The sequence below is a fragment of the Parambassis ranga genome, chromosome 2 (genome assembly GCF_900634625.1).
Source record: "Parambassis ranga chromosome 2, fParRan2.1, whole genome shotgun sequence".
NCBI classification, from domain to species: domain Eukaryota; kingdom Metazoa; phylum Chordata; class Actinopteri; family Ambassidae; genus Parambassis; species Parambassis ranga.
In genome coordinates, this window is record NC_041023.1 from 14,601,094 (window position 1) to 14,619,109 (window position 18,016).

The window sequence follows — 18,016 nt, forward strand, 5'->3', positions numbered from 1 at the left end:
TATATCAAAATGTCCTGTGTGTGATGATGATATTGGTTTATGCAGTAATACAATTACAATAAAGACTTATTCTGATTCAAATGTTTTCTTGCATTTGTTGTGCAGTTAGAAACATGATTTCAGATGAACTGTCAGTGTCTAGTGTCTGAAAGTAAGTCTTTAAGTACTCCACCGTTACCGACAATCAAATTGAAACTTGGTCCATGTGGGATGAAAGCGGCCTACTTTCTAGGATCAGATAGTTAGGTCTTTGTCTCGCTCCAGGATGACGCCAACTGCTTCTCAGCAGGGTGGCTGGATAAATGGATGGAGGAGCCAGGGGCTTAGCTTCCCCAAAAGAGAGCTGACCTCCCTCACAGGCAACCTGTCGTGTCTTTGTAATGTTTGATGTTAGAGGCAACGATAGCCTGTCTTTCTCCTTCTAAATCTATCTTATCGTATCACCTCAAACTGATCTTAGCTGAACATAGGTTGACCTCTAAAAGTTTTTATAACTTTCCCTGGGGGGTCAATGTATAATAAGACTTTATCATTTCAACTCTATACCACTAAATTAATGTGTCTATTCCAACTTTACTGCAGAACTGTATTACTTTTTATTAAACAGTTAGTCACTCTGCATGTGTGCATTCACCTGTGCAAAGTCACTTTGAAACTTTGCTACTTTTTAAGACAATGTAATGTGAAGCCTCCACATGATGTGTTTAGGTTTTATTTTGCATAAACATACTACAGTTGGGCTTCTTCCTATCACCTAATGCACTTCCTCCCTGAAGGGTTGCAGCATGGTATGGTGGTAGCAGCTTATTTCCTTAAGTGGTTCCGATTGAAGTGCTGGCATCGTGTAGAGAGGCTGTCCTCCTTAGAAGGAAAGACAGAAGGTAAGGAAACATGGACAGCTACAAAGTGTTTATGAACAAGAGAGAGAGAGAGAGAGAGAGAGAGAGAGAGAGAGGCCATTATTCTGACGTAAGCGTCTTTTCTTAGCATCCCTCCGTGCCTTTCTTTCTGCCAGGACAAGGACAGATGTCCGATGCTGAGGGTGCAAACCCCTCTGTTACCAAACAGGCTGCTGGCTCAGGTGCTGTGACATCTAAGGGTTGTGTGCGATGTGTCCCCACATACACTTTCAACCCACACAACTGCATATCTCAGATAAATTTAAGTGTTGCATTTCTGTCATTTACGTTCCTTTGGGGATCCTTTATATTCCTATGCACTGCCTGGATTGGTCAATGATCCCCCACATTATATGTTTGTGTTTATTGTGTTGTATTAAATTGTGAAGCGGTTTGCTCTCTATCCAGGGATGTAACAGTGGTAATGATCATATTATTATTAAATCATCCTTCCTGATTCAGGCTCTAATGGGATTTGCTCTTGTATGAATGAAATTATTGTCAAATTAAACTCATTTTGCTGAGGGAACCCCCAAGGAGCTTGTTCAGTCCTGGAATCCCTCCATAATGTTACACTCTTTACCCTCCAATCCTCCATTAAAGATTTATTCAACTATAATTCGCTAAACCCCTTCTGAACAAGGCAGACCTGTACAGCTTTGAATATGTGTGAGCATACTGAAGTATTAATCCTACAGTAAAGAGTGGGTTTAACACTGTGCTTTTAGCACAGGTTTCCTGTTTGTGTGGGTATATTCCTTCCTAGAATAGAACGAATCAATGACGTCTTATTTTGAAGGGTTGAAACAGACAGGTTTGTCTCATTCATGTTTTTCCTCAGCAACCAAACAGACTAAATGTTGGAGTATGTATGTGGTATGGTAGCCTAAGACTAGCTGAAAACAAACAAAAGAGCAAGTAATGGTCCAACATTAGACAGGAATGTCACACATGGTGTAATCAGTTATCCTTATGCCAGTTTCTGCACTGTCATGTATGTGGAAGTGTGTGAGAAGGACAAGAGGAGAAGATGAGGAGAGACGGAGTGAATGGGTGGGGGCTTTGATGAATAACTGCGGTACTGATGCTGACAGCACACTTCAGTGTTAGGCCCCATGTGTGTATGTGTGTGTGATGACTATATCTGTCTGTCAGACATGAATCCAGTATCCATCATTGTCTGCGCTGTTTTTGTTATATCTGAGTTTACACCACATTCACACCTTACTATTTGCAATGTTTTTGATGAATGGAATTCCGCCACCATCCTGACTCACTCTCTCTCTCTCTCTCTCTTTCTTTCTCTCTCTCTGCATTTCTCTCTTATGACCAGCTCTGGGTGACAATGAGCAATCTTGATTTTCTAATCTGTTCACTACACAGGCCTGTTTTCCAATCTATAATGCACCACTGATTCCTCCAAGAAACACACACGCACACACACAGCCTTGCTTGTTCTCCCTCCCTTTTTCTTTCTCCTTTGGCTCCAGGCTTTAACATTACTGCCAGTGTCCTCTCATTAGTAGGGAAAGGGGACACATTTAGCTTCTTTTCTGGATTGAACTGAGCGAATACTGCTTAAATTATAGAGCCTTCCTATGTAGCAAACATTCATACACTACCCATCATCATCATCATCATCATCATCATCACCAGACTTATTTTGTCCTACTACACAAATTATCCTGCTGTTCACTGAGCCTTTTCTTCATTAGCATTGTAGTAATGCTGCACCCATTACTCAGTACATCATATTAAGGTGCAGTTAGTATGATTCTTTTTTGAACAGGGATAAACATTATAACCATAATAACTGCAGGGGGATGTGTATTATTGCCAGCTTCAACTCTGCGATTACTGACAAAACTCACACTTGTCAAAGCAACGCTTTTTGTCACCTCACCTCTTTGAACGTATCAACAGCAGCCAGCTTATGAACAGAGAGGATGTCACAGTTTACACATGACAAGAAAAAGAATGATTGCGGCAAGACAGAGTCAACAAAACAGCAAGTGCATCTGTTCACACAGCTCTTTCTTTCTTATGGTCAGCATACAAATGACACAGCTGTCAGATGAGGAGATGCATTAAATTTGTTCTACAGAAAGGTAAGAATAAAAAAAATGTATGTAGGCCTATGTATGTATGCCAAAAGGAAACTTACTTTAGTTACCGGTACTTATTTATTTATACTTCTACTGGAGTATTTCCACTTTACTTTATGGTTCTGCCCAGCTTCATTACATTCCTGTGGCATCAATAGCCCTATTGATTTGGTATGGAAATTAAATAAATTTAAACAAATGACAAGCCAAAAGACTATAAACCCTTATAGACTGAACTATAATGTTTTTCAGAATGGGTTTAAGATTACTGCAATAATATATTAGCAATATACCAGCCTTGCACTCACCTCACTCTGGACGGTTTACACGTGCCATGACTGCACTGTTAACATCCTTTGCACTCTCACTGCAACCTATGTGCCTTGTACTTTGTGTGTGCCTCATTGTAGGTAGCCTACATATTTTTATACCTTATGTTTATTTTTTTCATACTTTTTTATTCCTTTATATGTTTATTATTATTTATATGTTATTGGTTTGAGAGTAACACAGTTTCAATTCTCTGTATGTCCAGTAGGATACATATGGCATTTTTGTCAATAAAGCTGACTTTTGACTTCTCCCTTGTGTATATAAAAATACAGACTCAAATTGTTTTATCACAAATACTACAGGTCATAATGTCACTTGTGCCTTCTCATTCACCAGTTAAGCTGGCACATTTTAATCTTCTAGATAATACAGCACTGACAGAAACTATTAAACAGTTAACCCACAACATGCTCACTTGATAATCTGCCTACACATTTTCTTAAAAACGTTTTGAACTGCATATCGTCAGATGTGTTGCAGATAGTTAACAATTCTCTTCGGTCAGGGCAGTTTCCCCAGGCCCTGAAAACTGCAGTAATCAAACCTCTTCTCAAAAAATCAAATCTGGATGCTTCAGCAATAAATAACTACAGGCCAATATCTAACCTTCCTTTTCTGGGAAAGGTCATTGAAAAGGCTGTTTTTCAACAAATTCATGCATTTTTGGTGCAAAACAATCTTTTAAATGAATTTCAGTCTGGATTTCGAGCGCACCACAGCACTGAGACTGCACTTATTAAGGTCTTAAATGACATACATCAGAATAACGATGCATCCAAAGGCTCCGTCTTAGTACTGCTGGACCTTAGTGCTGCATTTTATACAGTTGATCACAGCATGCTGCTCGACAGGCTGGAGCAGTGGGTGGGATTTACTAGCACTGTGTTAAAGTGGTTCAAATCTTACTTACATGATAGGGACTACTTTGTGTCAATAGGTAACTATGAGTCTGACCAAACTAAGATCACATGCGGGGTTCCTCAAGAGTCCATTCTTGGACCACTTCTGTTCAACATCTACATGCTGCCCCTAGCTCAGATCATAGAACAGCACAAAATCTCCTACCACACCTATGCAGACGACACACAGCTTTATATATCAGTGTCATCACATGACTACAGTCCCTTACACTCACTAAGTAAGTGTACTCAACAAATCAATGAGTGGATGAGCCAGAACTTTCTCCAGCTCAATGCTGACAAAACAGAGATGATTGTTTTTGGCCCCAAAAATGAAAGAGCTAAGATCAGTGCTTACCTTGACTCCATGTCACTGAAGGTCACAAACCAAGCCAGAAATCTCGGTGTAATACTCGACTCAGACCTGAATTTTAACACCCATGTAAAAGCCATTACTAAGTCTGCCTATTACCACCTGAAAAACATTGCTAAGATCAAGGGCTTTCTGTCCAAACAAGACACAGAAAAACGCATTTATATTCAGTAGGCTAGATTATTGTAACGGCGTCCTCACAGGTCTTAGCAAAAAATCAGACAGGCAGCTGCAGCTGGTCCAAAATGCTGCTGCTAGAGTTCTGAGTAACACCAGGAAAATGGACCACATCACACTGGTCCTCAAATCACTGCCCTGGCTTCCTGTGAGTCAAAGGATACATTTCAAAACTTTACTCCTGGTCTACAAAGCACTGAATGGTCTTGGACCAAAATACATCCTGGACTTACTGGTTCCCTATGAACCGTCCAGATGCTTGAGATCATCAGGGACAGGCCTACTGTGTGTACCCAGGGTCAGAACCAAACAGAGTTAAGCAGGATTCACCTGGGGAACAGCCTTCCTGAACACCTGAGGTCTGCTCAGACACTTTATTTAAGTCAGTCCTGAAAACACATTTGTTTACTGCAGCGTTCTCCTAATTTCTTGACTGCACTCTTCTCATTTAATCATCCTGATTTTATTTGATGTTTTTATGATTGTATTCATTTTATGATTTTAATTTCCTTCTTAATTTAATGTTTTAAAATGTTTTTATTCTGTGATTTCATCTTATGAAAAGCACTCTGAATTGCCTTGTGTATGAATAGTGCTATATAAATAAAGCTTGCCTTGCCTTGCCTCACCCCTAGGTTAAGTGAGACTTAACTAAAAGTTACCGCTTGTCTTCACCTACGTCGAGGCTAAAGTGTCACGATATGTGCAAGATCTCGGAAAACAAACCACCTGGCGCTAACAGGTTAGCTTACCTGTGCAGAGAGAAGGGTTATGCTGCTCTCCGTGCCATCACTGTGAGTTTAAAAAACAGAAAAAGGCAAAAAAACTAAGTGATGTCAGTGACGTGTTAACACGTAGGAGCTGAAGGTAGGAGTGCCTCTGTAAGCCATAACCTCTCAACGCTGTTTTGTTAGTTTTGTTTAGTGTTACAGTAACAAGTTGTGCTTGTTTACGCACTAACGTCTGTTTATTTAGTATGTTTCAGTCAAATGGGTCAAATGGTTTCTACATTTTATCATTTATTTATTTTCTACTGTGAATGTTTTAAATGGCTAGCATTACTGTTATTATTTCTGTACCACTTTTAACAATACTGTCCTAAGTGCGCAGGCAGTGCTCGGTGTTGTGCTCCATAAATGCTCCATGGTATTCTGTTTTAACAAACAAGGAAAACAACAGAAAAAATTCTTGTACCGTACTTGCAGGCAACACTGAGTGATTCCATCAGTGGCAGTCCGGCCAGTTTGCCTTCAGGACCCGCTGACCTGCTGAGACAAATGAATCTACAAGTTACCTTAAGGTAAGACTGCACCTGTAAACACACATCTTGGCTAACAGGATCCACGTGAAGGTGTTGTAGTTTCTCTTTTTGTTGCACTAAGATACAGATGTAATTTGTGTTTATTCTTAAATCCATATGTATGCTATGGGGACGTGTGTGTTGTTTATTAGCTTGATTGAGTTTCTGAAACTTCATCGTCAAACGTCAAAGAGGAAGACAGGAAAATATGACTTGTGAGTTGTAAGTGCCTGACTGTGAGAATATGTGTGCATTAGCTCAGTCTAAATTCTGTGCTCTTCATACTGTACACTGATGGAGGATGTCCAGAAGCAGAGGTCAGTGGTGGTTATGTAATAATCCTCTTCTTTCTGCTCCTACACACACACACACACACACACATCTCTATATTTGGCAACAAGACATCAAAAAGGTAAGAGCTCTGGGACTCCAGCTGAATCTATTACTAATTCACAACCATGGCTTTGTGAGCAGTAGGAGGTTTGGGCTACTACCTGATGTCATCTAGATCACACACACACACACACACACACACACACACACACACACACACACACACACACACACACACAGCTGTGTTTTACTGTATTTGGATGTGGTTATTATTAGTGTTTTCTTTTTGAAACTGCTGTAATTCAATGATTTAGCCAGCAGGGGGCAGGTAAAAAAGTGCAAGTAAAACAAGGTTACTCAAGTACAATGACAGTAAAAATGTCTTCCATCTACCTTATAGAAATAATATAATGTGATTGGTACTATTCATGCTGTGCAATTAACTATTACTAGAGACCAGAGTACTAACCAGCACTGCAGGATAATAATACTTCTAACCTCTATTGAACTGTGGATTTAATGTATTTACTACACCTCCCAGCATGCTGAATATGCACACCTGCCAGGATCAGTAAAATAATGTTTTAGAAGCATATAAATAATCCTTCTGTAAATCCCTGTTTATTCCGGCTTTAGCATTTAAACTGAAAATTGCATTCAGGCTGTAACAAGAGCAAACGCAGGTGCTGCAAATGACATGCAAATGCTATGCAACCGCTGATAAGGAAATACAAGGCATAATACACTTGTTTGTGTTTGTGCCCACACACAGCATGATAAATTAAATCCTGGCAAGATTACAGGGTATTTTTCTCCTTTACTTACATAAATATCCCTTCAAGAGCATAAAAATCTGTTAAGTGAAAGCTGCTATGCCACAATTGTTAAAGAATAAAAAAAATCTTCAGTCAAACTACTCTGATTGAAATGGTCTTCATCAAACAGCAAGCAAGTGAAAGGTGACACAGAAGCCGACTGCACGCCACGTATGCTCCATCAAAAGGAGTTCACAGTCTGACTTTTACCAAATGATGACGGAGTGGCTTTTGAAGTGTCATAGGCAAGTGGGGTGACAGCTTTGAATAGCACTCATCAGATATGATTGTGTGAAATGAGGCTTAATTGCAGCACGGTGAACATTTCCTAATGAACCCAGCAGCACCTGGATACAGGAATTACTGTAGCTGAATTTTGGCATTGTGTGTGTTTAACAAAGACAGAGATGGGTCTGAATCGGTGCGTAAGAAGAGTGACTCAGTAGCTCCTTTTGACACAGCGCCAAGTAATTTAATCTTTTTATTTCACAAATGTCACACTAACGAGCTTGATACAACTTCCTTTGACGTATTTCACTGCATAGAATTTTTTTTTTGGTTAGGTATGAGTATGAATGCTAATGGTAATAGATGCTAGTTACCTTTGAGAGTTCAACCACTGTAAAGCTGATGTGATTTGGCAGCCTAGAACTCCCACTACTTCTCTGGCTGAGACTAATGGCTGCCAACTGACTTTTGGCAACGTTATGTTCCGATTTGCACCTTATTAACACAACTCACTAATGAGCATGTTTGAGGGAGCCAGTATTCAATTTAAAGCCATAGTCAGCCTCAACAGTGGGGCCTGAAAATGACAACAGAAAGTCTGAATGACAATTAAACACTGCCATTAAACATTATTACACAACCCAAAAGACACAAGAGGGGGAGGCTGGAGAATAGCTTATATCTAATGGTGACTGAGCTGGTGTCAACTGGAATCCATTACTAGTCCCATTAAAGGTCTTCGATTGAAATGCTTATTAGAAGTGGGAGAAAACAGTTGTTTACAGCTTATGATAAGAGGGAGTGATGTAAGTTATAATGGGAAATTCTGTGCACAATTAGCCATTACTGCTCATTAATTCACAAGGCCATCAGAAACAAGCATCTTCCAGATACTGTATATACTATAAATTCACATATCCATTAGCAGCATTAAAACACAGCCTGAGTATATACGTATTGACATAGAGTACTGAATATATAAAGAAAATAAGAATACAGAAGTTACATGTTGAAAGAATACAGAAGTTACATGCCAGTATCACATGTGCAAATATAGAAGTATTTAAAATGTGCAAATATTTTTTATTTTATTTCAGGTGTGTCTATGGAAACATTTGCTTTGTTATTGAGCCATATACCCAAACAACAAACCAAAATTTCACCTTCAGTTGTTAGAAGAGGTAGGAGAAACAAGAGGCCTCACACACACACACAGAAATAGACACACAAAGTGTCTTTGTCTTTGTTGTCAGTCCATAATCACTTTAGTGGTCATTTTGTGCACCTTACCAATACCCTGTATTGCACCGAACACTCACACACTCACACTCACACTTAGCAAAAGGCTATGGCCATGTTATTGCCTCCTCTTTCTTTCCAGTTCATCCTCCTATTGAACCTATAGCCGACGGGAGTGCCGGAGACAAACTGTGATTTAGTAGCAGTGTAAACTAGAAAGCCGAGGCCTGCGGCTCTTCTTTATCAGCTGTGCTCCATCTTGCCATGGGGGACACAAGAACTCATTTAGGGTGTTGCCAGAGATGGTCTCGCACCAGCTGATAGCACGGTTGAATTACTATCGTGCCTACGCCTCTTATTTCTCTCTTTGTTTGCCTGCCTGTGTTTATGTGCCAGCGCTTGAAGGTGCAGCAGCAGGTTGGAGGGAAAGGCCATGTCAGAGACTGCCATTTTGAATACTCTGTGACTCTGCTGGCACCTGTAATTATACAGGCACGTGTGTTATCATAAAACAGACACTCACAGAGGCAGGACTCATAATGAGACACGCAACCTTTATCTTCAAGAGTTTAACGGAAGAAACGATAATTACTAGTGAATTAGTTCCACCAAAGGAAATTATTGAACAAGGGTGCATAGATTTTAGCTGTGTGTGTGTTTGTGTGCATGTGTGTGATTCTTCATCTTGAGCTCCAGATGGCTCTAGGGTCACCATGGAGACTGGTGACATATAATCTGGATGAGGTGGGTGGTATTGACGTCCTGGGGTATTAGAGGACTGTTGGCAAATCACAATTACAGTGAATGTGTTTCTCTGTTAAGTCATCAACCATAATAATGCAGTGATAACCTGGATCATTGAATGTGTTTTAGACCCAACAAAATATTATTTGTACTGATGCATTGTTGCTCTTTCTGGCAGAAATTCTCTGTTGTTAGTAATGCAGAGCAGAACAGGGTATTTAGTATGAGTGGTGACGGCTCCTTAGAGAAAGTTAATAAAGATTATATCCAGTGGGAGAGACGTCACAGTGCTTCACACTGTTTGACTGACAGGTGGTCTCTGAAACGTGACTGACTCACATCTTGGCTCCTTTTGGGAGGCCCCTTAATTACAAACAGCAGGAATTGTTGTGCTGGCAGAAACGTCTGTCCAAAGTCAGAGAGGACGTTTCACACTAATCAGGTCCTCTGCACTGCAAGAAGTACCTGTAATGACTGCAGTTTATATCATTTTTTATTATAGAGCAGAATTAAATAAAGGACATAAAAGTCATTAAACTTAGTTGCATTAGTGCTCCTAACTTTCATATATTATTGGTACCTTATCATCATACTACATAAAATTATATGCTGGATTCAAAAAGATTGATTTTGTTCAGTAATTTGGGTGTTGCTTCCCTACAGCAGTTTATAGATTAATTTAGTCATCTGTGGTTCAAAATAAGGCATTTTATTGTATATAATTAGTTAATATACCTATATGTGTCATTGTTCATAAAGACAATATTACCTTCTGTCATGTAGTTATAGTTACCTTTTACCAACTATTAATTTATATTTAAATTTAGCTGACGATTATTAAGGTGAAACATTTAGCAGACCTTGAAATCTGTTCTTTTTTCCTTCCCATTTAGTGCTGATGTCTGTGTGAATTCAGTCAAGGTAAATTACTGCACAGCTTCATATTTCTTACAGTGTTCACTCTGTGGAGAATCATTAGGGTCCCTTTCTCAAAGACACAGCTTGTTACCAATGGGCTGCAGAACACATAATGGGCTTCTCAGTCAAGGACGTGTCACAAACTCTCCTGTTACACGTTACATCGTTTTTGATGTAATTTCTAAAATTACACTCTTCTTGTTCAAAACTAAAATTGTCCTTGATTGGTGGGCAAACCTTTTTATTCGTCATGCAGGCATAAGTCTTGATCAAACACTACATTTTTTTATTCCTTTGAGGTCAAGATAACATCTCATTCATGCAGTTAAGACCAATATCAGTAATTGCAGTGCATTTCCACTTTGCCAAAAGCATAGTCATTTCTGCTGTGTGTCTTATTTTAGTTGACAGCTTCATGCTTAATTAAGTATCACACATCAAACAGGCTACAGATAAATTGAAAAGACAAAATCTACAACTGTACAACTGATTGTTAGCGCTGTCTTACATAGATCACACATTTTTTAAAGCAGATATGTTGCTAAACATGTCTGCTACAAGCATGAAGGACTCATAAAACATTTAAATGTAACATAAAAACATGTTTATATTTCTATGACTAATTTAAAAATTCACGCCAGTTTTCATATCATAAGCAGGTTGTTTTTACTTTAACTGCAAATGTAATATAAAAAGAGTACAAAGAAAAACATTTTATATTTGTGTTTAGAACTGTGAAATCGCACAAAAGATTAACTAATAGTGTAGAAAATGTTACAGTAGCAGTTTTTTATCTTCTGTTAAATTGATGATGTCTGGTTGATGATGTCGTCTTCATAATCACCATGTTAGGAGCCTGACCCAAAAAACACAAAAAAACAAAAAGCAGATTTAGTTACCTTCACTTTGAGTCAGGCTAAGAGCCACTGACAGGTGTCTTCAGGAAGATAGTTCACTCTGTTGCCTTTTATTAAGTCCTTATACAACAAGTGGAGGAAATATGTTGTAGCCATTTTTTAAGGAGGTGCATATGAGATTTTTTTTATCCATCATGTATTTACCTTCTTTCTTTTTCTCTTGATCCTTGTGAAACGTCTGTCCATCAGTTGAAACCCAGCGCAGTTTAAAGTCTGGTATTCCCTGTGTCTCCAGCTTGGCATGCAGCTGAACACAAATAAAAAGAAAAACTTGTATCATTACATCATTACAACCTTTCATATTTACTGCTTCTTGCATGTAATAAAAGCAGCACTATTAGGGAGGTTTTGTCCCTTTTTGCCAAAAGCAAAGCTACAGTGCTGCAGCAGTGCTAAGCATGGTCAGGTAGTGTTAAGTTGAGCAGCCATAAACCAGTCCTACCTGCTGTAAAATCTGTTGTTGGATGATGGGATCGTTCAGATTGGCCTTAGACTGGAATCTTAACTTAACTGTTGTTTTTCCGATGGGTGGTGGATAGGTTACATTTTGACAGATGAAATCATGCTTTTGCTTACAGTCGACATCAAACCACGTTCTTTTTGTTGTGTTTACGGCAGCGCATGATGTCATGTTCTTGCCGCCGCTGTTGTTGGGCTGTCCCCACTGCCACCTAGTGAAGGTCCTGGGGTTCTGGTCAGACCAGTGAGACCATGGCCTTCTGTAGAGACCGATCCAGGCACCAGCTGACAGCATTGAAGCGATATGGTCATTCTGTGTCATGTTGCTCACATTAACGAGATCTGTGTTGTTGGCCCTGCAGCGGTTCCGGGCCTGGAACCAATTCAGGTAATCTTTCACTACGACAAACATGGAAGGATGTGTTTCTATGAAAAGAAAGGACAACAGATAAGGGCAATGATGTTTTTACGGCTGAAAGGCACTGGTTATGTATGCAAAGAAAAGACTTATTAACGTCTTAAAGAATAGTCTATGAATATGCAAGTGTCACTTGTTGGTGAATTAGTGATTCTTACTCTGACTTCTGTTTAAACAGTAAAAGCTGCTCCTACCATCATAGCAGACTGCTTGATAATCTCTCCAACAGTTTGAGTCACGCCAGAACCCATTTGTCGTCATCATCACACAGTGCTCCATAGAGTATTCGTTGTCTGGCTCATCTGATCTCCAGTTGCTGAAATCGGTGTCACTGTTGAGCTCTGCTCCACTAGGTGTCCATCTCCATGTTATGTCATCATAAAGCCCTATCCATGCATATTTTCCAGTGTTCTGCAACACACTCATGAGATTAGTGTTATCTTTTTCATTGACTACAGTAGCCAGGTCAGTGAACTTGTGTCTGCAGTAATTCTGAGCTTCAGTCCATGTCTCTGGACTTTTCACATAGTGGTACTCTCTCAGAATGTTTGTCGAGAGAACAGACAGCCCTGATGGGGGAGAAAAAGAATGTTACAATAACTCTGCATTATTATACAAGTTGTTGAATATTTGATTAGTCTTACATCTCTTTAACATGTATGTAAATTATTACAACAGTATAGGTGAGTTATTACAAAATAATGACTGAGTTGCTGTTTATCATTCCTCTCTTGATGATCCACATTAAATATTGGTTTCTGCCCTGCCCTACACACCTACCTGAGAAAGAGAGAAAGAACAGTAGAGTCTTCCTCATCCTGAAATTAAACAGAATTAGTTTGGACGTTCATGAAGTTCCAGGTTCTGGTCTTATTTTGATGCTTTTCAAACTTATATATCGCTCACTTTTATTCAGGTTCTCCACCTTCTTTTTTTAAGTAATTATGCAAACCCAGAGTCATCCATCTGTGCATGACATTAGCACAGGAAGTCAAGACATACAAATTGAGATGGTGAAATTGACCTTTAACTCAAAGCACAAAGACAAGACAGTGCTGTTAATTTGTTACATTGTTCAGACGAAGTAAATTATGCCTGGTTTAAAGGACATTGTTTTTGTAGAATCAGCATCCACAGCAGTGGTGTTGAAAGAATTATTCTTGTATTTTTATTCAAGGAAAATTAGCTGGTATTACTGGCTCCTTTAAGAATGCAGATAGCTGCATATATGGGTTTGTACATAATTATTTAAGAATCTATACGGCCTGTCTGCAGCCCCACCACATCCTGTAGGCGTATAGTTGGATTTAGGTCTGCTAACTAGAGAGGCCATTGACCTGATTATTCAAAAGACCTGCGTCGTGTGGTGCATTGTCATGCTTGTAAACTGTTTTCATAAAAGGGAGGCACGTGGTCAGCAACAATAATGAGAACAGACTGGCATTCAAGACAAGATTGATTGGTATTAAAAGGCCCAAACTATGCCAGGAAAACAATTCCCCATACCACCACACTACCACTTTGGCTCCATGTATTCATGCTAATATGCCAAATTCTGATCCCACCATCTGCAGCCTCAGCAGAATGAAGATTCATCAGAGCAGGCTGCATTTCTCACTTTCCAGCTGCCTGGTAGTGGTTTCGGTCAGCCTGTGCCCATTGCAGCCTCAGATTTCTGTTCTTGGCCGTCAAGGAATTGTTGCAGCCTTTGTGTTACTGCAGCCAGATTGGCCATTCTCCTCTGACCTCTCTTATCAACAGCATCTGCAGAACAGATGCTCACTGGACTTTGTTGTTGTTTTTCCTGATTGAATTCTAGACAGTGTTGTGTTTAAAAATCCCATAAACTCAACCATCATTCATGCCACGGTTGAAGTGTCTTAAACTTTGCATCTGTCTTGTGTTTAGCTCATATTTGATTGCTCTTAGTGGGTTAGGAAATCCTAAAGTGATTATGTAAAACCAGTATTGTCACTTCATTGGAGCTGAGACTCTTATTTTCCTGCACTATCAGGTGATAAATGAGGCATGTAACCTTCCGCTCCAAAGTCATTCAGACTATTATGTAAGTAAATTAGAGGTAGCAGACAGTTTACAGGCATTGCAATCAATCCAAATTGTCTGCATATAGTGGAAAAAACACTAACAAAAATGTGTATATCTTTTATTTTCAGCAAAATATAATAAATATCTCCAAGAGTTTAATGTTGGACTGAAAGAGAGAAAAAACCCCAAAACAAAACACATGGCAGCTCAAATATTGGACCAAACATTTCTATGTATATTTAATAGTATTTCAAATTGCCAGTCACCTTGTTGTGACTCACTGTTGCTACTGTCATATTCCCAAAGAGCCATTCCACTTAAACCTTTTGTCATTGAGTTTTCTTTATACAGGTTTAAACTTGTAATGCAAAGGCATCATACATGTTAGACAGCACTGGCATTTAATATCTGTACTTGAGCTTGGGCAGATGGTGAAGTCTAGTGTGTGACCTTTAACTATGAGGGCAAATCTCAGCGATTCATCTTATGAGTTAAAGCTGACAGACTCCAGTTATGGATGGTCTCAGTCTCAAGGCTGAAGGGCACTAAACAGATGGACAAAGCTGTCTCTGAGGAAAGGTAGCAGTCTGACTAGAGGTGTCTTCTTTTAACTGTTACATTTAACCTTGAGCTCCCTCTTGTGGCACCACTTTATTCTTACTGACGGCTTTATTTCCTGTTGCAGTGAGCACAATAATTAACCTGTAATCAGTCAATGTGTTTTCCCAGACATCCCAAGGCATATTATAGAATATATATGTAAAAAAAAATATTGATTTGTGGTGCAAATATAAGTAGATTATAAGTCAAATGATGATTGTGTTTAAATTGAAAGAGCCACAGTGGAACATAAACTCAACAGCAACATCTTACCTTGACTGAATTCACACAGACATCTTATGGGAACAAAAAAGTCATGATTTTGACATAACTGTTTGATTAGCACATCTTTAAACCTAAGTTTATGTATGAATTATGATAAAATAATCAGAGCACTGTTCCAAACAGAGCCCAAGTAAACATCTGAGGATGTGTGCATTTCTGTGTATGAGAGGCAGAAAGACAGATGGGTAGAGAGTATCTTGCGGGTGTTAACAGTAATATATCAAGTCAATGGCATGAAATGCATGTGTACCCTGAATTATCTGCTCCAATGTTGGCATGGAAATCTGCCATCCCAGCTTGGGATAAATAAAGTACTTCTATTCTATTCTATTCTATTCTATTCTATTCTATTCTATTCTATTCATTAACATAACATAACAATAACATTAAAAATGTTGCTCCTGTATGCTCAGTTGAGTATTTTGTTGTCTGCTAAAAAGTGGATGAGCGAACAAGGGTGTGCAGATGTAGGTGTATAATATTATGTCATAGTAATTATGACCTTATGTTTGTGCAGATGTTTTTGTTTCTAATGGTGGTACTATATCTGTGATCAGTTACATTACACTTTTTTAAACACTTTTAGAATATTCACCCTTAATTCATTATCTGACACCAGATGGCAGTGTTGCCCTAAAGATTCAGCCTCTGTCCCAAGCCACTTTCCCCTCCTCCTCCCGTTCCTCAAGCTCGATGGATCTGGCGCGACAGTCGGGTCCTCTCGCCATGCCGGTCACGCCCCACACAGATATCAGCCTGTTTCTACAATGCACGCACATCTCTCATAAACACAAAAATACTCATGCACACCCGCCTATCACACAGAGACATCTGAAAGCTTGGACACTGTCCTGCATGTTAACTCCCAATTTCAATTCTTATCCAACCGGCAGCTCTTATATGGCTATTTTCAATAAAGTTAAAAGCCTGCCATCATCCTGTAGCATTTTGAAGTCAAATGGTAAGACATCAGCATGCTCACTCCCAATATTTAACCTTTATAACAGCCATCAGTGAATGAAAGCCTTGACAACAGTGATACAGATAGAGCATGGACTGATTCATTGCGACTGATATACAATTATTGCAGCCTGGTGCAAGCAGGTGGGGATTCATGGCTGTCTGGGCACAAAATGCATTTTAATTTAATCAAAAAGGAATTCTTTTAACTTGATTAAACTGTTATAAAATGTAGTATTCCTCTTTCAGGAATTCCAAAGACTATGTACAGTAAGATCAGCTGGATAATCCATCTCAGTTGATGAAAGTGATCCCTAAAATGTAGGGTGGTAAGACCTCGTGATGAGCACAAGGACCTCTCCCCCTGGCAAAACTGCATGTAAAAGCTGCTCTTATTTGGATTCAACCTGTACCCTGCATGTTGGTTTGTGTTGCGCCTGCATTTAATAAAAAAAAAAAAAAAAAATGTGTGCAGTATGTTACAGTGTAAAGCCAAGAGCAAACTAGCATCATTCATGGCAGTGGTTTTTACCGTAGTATCAATAAAATGCCCACTATGCCAACAACAAGAGCTTGGTTATTTATTGACAAAAATGCCATTACACACACACACATTAAAGCACCATCTCCCTACGTGTGGGAGACAGAGAGACCATCACCATGGAAACAAACGTCATGTAGCCTAGTCTCCCACCATCCGCCACCACCCCCCCTCCCCAATATGAACTCACCCCCACTTTCTCTCTCTCTCTGTTGCTGCCTGTCTGCATGCTTCTCCATTTCTCCTGTTTCCCATTCTCAACATCATCCATCTTCCCAAAATACCCCGCTGTCTTTTTCATTTTCTGTACGTGGTTGTGCATCAAATTTCACCATATCTTTTTTGCACAATATCTCTCTGTTACTATGCCATATTTTTTTTTCTTTTAGAGCATCTCCCATTTTGGTGCATGTGAATGTGTTTCTATTAGTGTGTGTGTGTGTGTGTGTAAGATGGAAAGTCAGACAGATAGGTTGTGCATGGGGGGTGGGGTCCAAAGACTAACAAAAATTAATCACCCGGGTAGCCATTTTTTCTTTCCATCAGTCATTATTGTTTTTTTTTCTTTTTTCATAGGACTGATCAATAAATTGGGTTTGAACACAATATATATCCAACAGTCTATGTATCTGTCTTCAAGGCTTTTTCGGCAACAGGGTGAGAGCAGCATCCCAGATGTTCTATTCTCCAGCCGCTTTCCACAGCATGCTGGGAAATGTAGTCTCTCCACAGTGTTCTGAGCCTTCCCTAGAGTCCACAGGCTGCTACTGTATAGTACAGATAGGTTTCTAGGTATGTCCAAATTTCTACATGGAAGGCTGTGCTCTTGGTTGTGATCTTGACATGATGGATAATAATGTTGCTAGATCTGACCTAGCAGAAATGCAGTTGACGGCTGCAGACACTACCTAATAGTGACGACAAAGCAGTAAGCTTTTTGGTGTACCACCATACTCCATGCCAAGCTAGCTACAGCATAGTTTCTGCCTATGCACCCACACTGTCCGGAGAAAAGGTCTAAGCAAATGTGTGAAAACACCTGTGTGGGTGGACACTGGGTGTACTGGTCCATAAATAGAAACACAGGAAAAGTAGGTGTTGTTGGCAGGTGGTGCTGCAGTGTGAATTCCACCCATATACTGTAAATCTTACCGATGTCAGGCTGATTTAGAACATTTCTTTATGTTTACTGTGGTTCATATTTGCATGGTTTCACATGACACCATTAAATTGTGAATCAGGCTTTTGTTTGGGTGCCTGCCTTGGACTGTGATGACAGACAAAGCTGCCAAAACATGTAAATCTAATTATATAAGAGGAATTGATAGATTTGTGGTCTAAGATGGAAGAAGGCAAATTTTACGGCCATTTGATGAACTACTAGTTGTTCAAAATCAGTCACTGATGTTCCCCTATGCACAAAAGTA

The 18,016-nt window shown here is 39.4% G+C and overlaps 1 protein-coding gene across 1 annotated transcript; it reads right to left on the reverse strand.

The window, feature by feature from the left end:
• Positions 1-11,179: 11,179 nt before the first annotated feature.
• On the reverse strand, positions 11,180-12,490 carry LOC114432250 (macrophage mannose receptor 1-like). The gene is made up of 4 exons (XM_028400144.1): positions 12,352-12,490; positions 11,723-12,165; positions 11,425-11,527; positions 11,180-11,219 (listed from the first exon to the last, which is right to left on the reverse strand). The coding sequence occupies exons 1-4, from the start codon at positions 12,434-12,436 to the stop codon at positions 11,212-11,214; spliced, it is 639 nt and encodes a 212-aa protein (XP_028255945.1). The 5' UTR covers positions 12,437-12,490; the 3' UTR covers positions 11,180-11,211.
• Positions 12,491-18,016: the final 5,526 nt, after the last annotated feature.

What these genes read in the sequence shown, in the direction of transcription:
- LOC114432250 (XM_028400144.1), bottom strand. Translation starts at nt 12,436, where the DNA reads ATGGAGCACTGTGTGATGATGACGACAAATGGGTTCTGGCGTGACTCA. An exon ending in TCAAGCAGTCTGCTATGATG is followed by an intron (nt 12,166 to 12,351) that starts GTAGGAGCAGCT and finishes TTCTTTTCATAG; the next exon opens with AAACACATCCTTCCATGTTT. An exon ending in AACAACAGATTTTACAGCAG is followed by an intron (nt 11,528 to 11,722) that starts GTAGGACTGGTT and finishes ATTTGTGTTCAG; the next exon opens with CTGCATGCCAAGCTGGAGAC.